Source organism: Eschscholzia californica, unplaced genomic scaffold (assembly GCF_041429995.1).
Source record: "Eschscholzia californica isolate CP2 unplaced genomic scaffold, dmEscCali1.0.p SCAF_5, whole genome shotgun sequence".
NCBI classification, from domain to species: Eukaryota; Viridiplantae; Streptophyta; class Magnoliopsida; order Ranunculales; family Papaveraceae; genus Eschscholzia; species Eschscholzia californica.
In genome coordinates this window covers 37,379,042-37,385,392 of record NW_028238472.1, presented here as the reverse complement: position 1 = coordinate 37,385,392, position 6,351 = coordinate 37,379,042, and the positions used below count along the sequence as shown (strand labels likewise).

Sequence of the window (6,351 nt, the reverse complement as noted above, 5' to 3'; positions counted from 1 at the left end):
TACATCTTGTTATTGCTTGATTTCTCCATAGACTGTTAGAATTTTAACATTGATTATAGTAACTTTTGAAGATTATGCTTAGCATAACAAAAATTCATAAATGAAAATAGTGAAAATTTTCATTCAGAACCACTGAAAGTTCAACAAATTTCATCCGGAGCGGCTGAAAAAACAGACAAATTTCAGCCGAGCCGACCGAAATTTGTAGTCTTTTTCATTCGACCCAACCGAAAATCTTTTACTAGAACAAAAACGACCTGAAACCCTAAAAATGTTTGCTCAAATAGAGGAAGACAAGAAAAAAAAATTTCTTTATCTGAGACATATTATCTTCATTATATATGCCTTTGTTTAAGTCTATATCTTCGTTTAAGTCGATATCTTCGTTTAAGTCGATGTCCTCGTTTCAGTCGATGTCTTCGCTTAAGTCAAATGACTCTTCTTTCTTGATGTAGGTTGCCTCCTTCATTAATGGTGGTTCCTCATCCGTGAGATCATGAGGCATCATTAAAAACTTATAAATGAAGACAATAGATTTATGTATTTTGCAAGCTTTTTAATATTAACGGTGATGTTGACAGTATTAGGGTTGGGTTGTTTGTTTGAGAAAAACTATAAGTGAATTGAATATTAGATTTATCGTTAATGTTTATTCAAATCCTCATATTTTGGCATTATTTATCAAATGATCTTTATAACACTCTCCTTAAACTAATTTGATAAATGAATGGCAGATACATGAATTGACCTTTCAAACTCACTGTCAGATATCGCTCTTCCCATGGGAAAGACCAAAAAAAAATGGGTGCTTCTAAAGGCACCTGACCAAAAGACTGTTAGCATCCGGAAATTTTATTGACTCGGGTCAATGGCCATTGACCCGAGTTCTCTATAAGCACCGGTTTTTAATTTGGGTGACGTTCACCTTCGCTTGCTTCTTCTATCTTCTTCTTCCAAAATAATACTTATTTATTTTTCTTCTAAAACCAACTTGACTACATAAGCTGTTCTTTTTTTTGTTAAGGATAGACTACATAAGCTGTTGTTCAAACAAAGGGAATAAAAAATGGAACAAGTAAAGGTGAGTTGGTTCATTTAGGATTCTCTATGAACTTCCTGGCTTAACTAATGAGTGCGTTTCTAATGGGTCATCCAATATATCAAACCCAGATTGTTGCTGCTATTATCAGAGTAAAGTGATTTTTGCATACTTCCCAATTCCCATTCTCTCTTATTTGTCTGGTTTAATTATTTATAATAATCTCTAGAGAGAGAAACTGAAAGTGAAAACATAGAGATAGAATTTCTTCAGTAACCTAGCTTGGACATGATTTTAGTGTTTCACTTGTTTAATTATGTTCTAAGATTAGTGACCCTAGTATGCTTACCCATACGGCCATACCCAGCTTCAAGCTTATAATCAGGGACCCCATGTCATGGCACCACCTAATTAAGTTACTTTTGTTGTTCACAATACCTCTCTATTAATTAAGGTTTTAGAGTTTTCCGAGCCTTGCCCTTGGTTATCTTCTTCAATTTGAAAAAATTATGTGATAAAAATTATTTGCAAGGTGAGGAGTCTCTTTAGTGATTCTTATGAACAGTAGAGAGAGTACAACCAGTGGAGAGAGAGTATGACCAAGGTGCCTACATAGTTGTACGGTGCTAACAGATAAATGAGCGGTTGAGTTTGGTGCTAACAGAGACGGATGCTAACAGCCTTTTGGCCAGGTGCCTTTAGAAGCACCCAAAAAAAATTACTAGGTGGATAAACTTGATGATTCAAACCACACACTTTATTTATCTTTATGAACTTATCTAACCACTCACAAGTAGAAACACAAAACTTCCTAAAATATTGGGGTATCACCGTATTCTTTTGGATTTTTCTCATTCACCTTTATTTCCCCATCCCATAGAAGAACAAGTAAGATCTTCCGAACCCTAATTTTCTTCTTCTTCTTCCTGTTTTCTGTTAAAATGGAATCAATCGGAGTTCTAATGATGTGTCCAATGTCAACTTACTTAGAAGAAGAACTCGACAAGAGATTTAACCTCTTAAGGTTCTGGAATTTCCCTTCTCCACAGAAGCAATTACTCAAAGAAAATTCGAATTCAATCCGGGCAGTTGTTGGAAACGCTTTTGTTGGTGCTGATGCAACTTTGATCGATTCATTGCCTAAATTGGAAATCATTTCTAGTTATAGTGTTGGTTTAGATAAGATTGATTTAGTGAAAAGTAAAGAGAAAGGAATTAGGGTTACTAATACCCCTGATGTTTTGACTGAAGATGTTGCTGATCTTGCTATTGGTTTGATTTTGGCTACTTTAAGAAGGATTTGTGAGAGTGATCGGTACGTTAGGAGTGGATTATGGAAGAAAGGGGATTTCAAATTGACTACAAAGGTTAATTTTTTATCTTCTTTCTTCTTTGCTTTTGATGCATATTGTCTGAATCTGTGATTCTCATAACTGTTCTTGTTATCACTATAAAATCTGCAAATTCAGTTGAACTGTGCTTTGTCTTTCTTGATTTTGTAATATTATTTTGAGTGAACTCTATTTGCAGACGTTTACCCTCAGTTTAGTATTGAAGATAATGAATCAGTGTCTGTGTGTAGGTGATAGTGTTCGTAATTCAAGCTAGGCATGAATTTTATCTTAAGCTAAGTAAATTCAGAGCTTACGAGAAGGATCAATTCTTTCTTAGTGTTTAATATGAACTTCGAGCAACTAGGAAGCATATGTTGGGAAAAAGGCTTTGCTTTTGGATCTGATATTGTCTAGTTACGCACAAAAGACGTTAACATAGACTGGTATTTCGTAGACCTAACATGATTTTATGCAGTTACCCATATCATGTACATACAAGATCTACCATTGTAGCTTACTACATTGAAGTGATTGCGAGTATCGAAAAAATTACCGAGTATGACATGAATATCTGTGTTCGATAACCGACATGACAAAAAGTGTTAAAAAAGGGGTATTCATTTTATTTGGGATTAAGTTTATGACATGGCAAGCAACCCATCTGACTATTATATATATAGATTTTATCGTTTGCGTAAAACAGATGTTCCAGTTGCGCAATCACTACCTTTGCTCAATAAGATTTGCTCGAATTGCTGCTCTCACTCATTTTGTCGTTCTTAGCACGTGGAAGAATTGATTCTATTGCAATGTTCGCTAGATTCTTTTTTCATTAATCTTACAGTTACACCCTATTATTTACCTTTGTTATGTTTTTGCAGTTTTCTGGAAAGACAGTAGGTATAGTGGGTTTAGGAAGGATTGGTGCAGCAATTGCCAAGAGAGCTGAAGCTTTTGGTTGTCCAATAAGCTACTATTCCAGAAACCAAAAGCCCGATTCAAAGTACAAGTATCACTCAAACATTCTGGACTTAGCTGCCAACTGCGATATCCTCGTGGTTGCCTGCCCACTTACACCAGAAACTCGTCACATTATCAACCGAGAAGTTATGGACACATTGGGCCCTAAAGGTGTTCTTATCAATATTGGGCGTGGTCCTCATGTCGACGAACCCGAGCTTGTCTCTGCACTGGTTGAAGGCCGCTTAGGTGGAGCGGGGCTTGACGTATTTGAGAACGAGCCAGAAGTACCAGAACAACTGTTTGGGCTCGACAATGTGGTGCTGCTACCGCATGTTGGAAGTGGTACGTGGGAAACCCGCAAGGACATGGCAGATCTTGTGATTGGAAATTTGGAAGCTCACTTTCAGAACAAACCTCTGTTAACCCCTGTTGTTTGATTAAATATTGTATTCCAAGATAATCTATGTCGAAGATTATTTTTAAGAACTGATCTTCTGATGAAAGGAAGAGCTTGTAGTGTTGTCTTGCACATTATGCTTAATCTGTTAATAAGCTATTGAATATATTTGATTCTGGCAGAGGACTCCGAAATTCAGATCTGTCGATGAGGACAGTTCAATGTGGAGATATTGATTGACTATCAACATTCTAACCTTCCATACATGTTGGACTCGGCAAGGTACCTCCAGTGCCTTGTTAAGACTGGCAGGACGGAATCTCACATAGGTCGGATTGGGGGCCCTGGGTAGGTAGAACATTTAGGTTCAACTCCATTTTTTTCAATCTGTATGCAAGAACGTAAAAAGAGATCGATCATTTGAAGTTGGGAGCAAAAATTGGAGTTGAGAAGATAGTAGCTGAATCAATTGACTCTTTGTCTGAACTCTTCCTTGGAACTTCGAATTGTTTGGGTGGAATAAAACATTAGCACCCGACTGAAGTGGAAATTCGGGCGACGAAAGTGGCTTTACATGTCACTACAACCTTTTATTTAAACTTTGTAACGTGGGCGACGAAGGTTGAGCTGAAGTTTAGCTCTTGAACCTCAGGTTGAGTTGAAGTTTAGCAGCTTAGAGCATCCCAATGCAACACTCAAACTCTAAATCTTAGAGTGCCACATATGATTTTTTAGAGTTTTTCTTTAAAATCCATCTCCAATGCAAAACTAACATGAACCTCTAAAGTGATGTGTCAAGATTTATTTTAGAGATCTTTAAGAGGACACTCTAAGGTGCTGTTTGTTTTTTTATTTTTTCAGATCTGAAATCTGAATTGAGTTCCAATTCAGATTTCAGATGTTTGTTTTTGAATTTAAGAAAATCTGAAAATTTGACTGAATTTGACCAAGGTCTGAGTTGGCTGAAAAAACCCTCAAATATTTCAGACTTCAAAAGAGTCTGAAAAAGTGGAATAATTTCTGAAATATGTCAAATGGCATTTCTGCCCCTTCATTTTAGAACTTATTTTCTCAAACCCAGCAAAGCCACTACCCACAGACGACACCATCGGCAACCCACCACCACCACCACAGTACATCACCACCACCACCACCAACCAAACCACCACAAACCACAGTACATCACCACCATCAGCCGAACCACCTCAGACTACATCACCACCACCAGCCAAACCACCTCAGAGACACCACCACCAACCGAACCACCTCAGAGTACACCACCACCAACCGAACCACCACCTCCCAGACAACCACCACAATCACATAATAGACCATCAATCGGAGAAGTACACTCGAGTAAAAAGTAAGGGATTTTGTTTGTGTGGTTGAAGATGGCCCATCGAAGTCTTCAACTAGCAGCAATCTTTGGTTATGGATGGCTTTTTTCTTCAGTTCAAGATATGTTATCTTCATATTTGGCTGGCTGTTGACGTTATTGTTTAGCTCTTGGTCTTGAAAACGATTGAGTGAGAGAGGAGGCAGGAATTAGGGTTAGAACGATTGAGTGAGAGAGGAGGCAGGAATTAGGGTTAGAACGATTGAGTGAGAGAGGAGGCAGGAATTAGGGTTAGAACGATTGAGTGAGAGAGGAGGCAGGAATTAGGGTTAGAACGAGTGAGAGAGGAGGTAGGAATTAAGATTTCCTTAGGAGGCAGGAATTAGGGTTTATCTGGAGAAAGGAATTGAGGTTTTATTTTGAGAAATAGGGTTTTGAGCTTAGGTTATGTTTGTTTAAGATATGAGATAAGGGTATTAATGTCAAAGTACAAGTTCAGACATAATGATTCAGATACGGAAAACAAACATATTAACTTGTGAAACAATTAAGCCAATTCAGATTCAGCCAAATTCGATTCAGCTAATTCAGATTCAGACATTTTAAAAAAACAAACAACACCTAAATTTAGAGTGTCCTCATGAGGATCTCTAAGTGCCACATAAGCAAATCAATTAGTTTTAAATCAAAATATAGATTTTCAGAGTTTCTATTGAGTGTTGCATTGGAGAAGGTTTTGCAATAGAGTGTCTCTAAATGGCCAAATAGGAAAGAGACCATTTAGAGATCCATTTTTCACACTTGACACATAGGATTTCTAGAGTTTTTCTTGAGTCTTGCATTGGAGATGCTCGTAGCTAGTTCCCAACCTCCTCTTGAGACTAGGGATGGAAATGTGGCGGATTTGGAAAGGTCACCCCCTTCCCAATCCTTTCCTATTAAGTGGGTTGGTCCATTCTCAATCCTTTCTATTAATAACGGGAAATTTGCTCGAATGTCCCGATTTGGGGGGCTTTGAGCAATTTTGCCCCAATCCAAGAGTTCTTTTGCAAAAATTCCCCCTTTACAAGTTTTGCAACTTTTCCTTCCTTTTTTACCCTTATATATATAAGGATATCTAGAATTTTAATACTTTTCCTTCCTTTTTTACTCGATATCTCTCTCTCAATCTTGGATCACTCGAAGTCTCTATCTCAATCTAGTCCAAGTATCTCGGTTGCTCTCTATTTCATCTCTTTATTAAGCAAAGGTTAATCCTAAGGATTTGAGAAGCTCTAACTTT

General features: G+C 37.4%; 1 protein-coding gene across 1 annotated transcript; it reads left to right on the top strand.

The window, feature by feature from the left end:
* Nucleotides 1-719: 719 nt before the first annotated feature.
* On the top strand, nucleotides 720-3,914 carry LOC147538970 (glyoxylate/hydroxypyruvate/pyruvate reductase 2KGR-like). The gene is made up of 3 exons (XM_086642401.1): nucleotides 720-805; nucleotides 1,765-2,406; nucleotides 3,255-3,914. The coding sequence occupies exons 2-3, from the start codon at nucleotides 1,981-1,983 to the stop codon at nucleotides 3,771-3,773; spliced, it is 945 nt and encodes a 314-aa protein (XP_086498527.1). The 5' UTR covers nucleotides 720-805; nucleotides 1,765-1,980; the 3' UTR covers nucleotides 3,774-3,914.
* The last annotated feature ends 2,437 nt before the right edge of the window (nucleotides 3,915-6,351 follow it).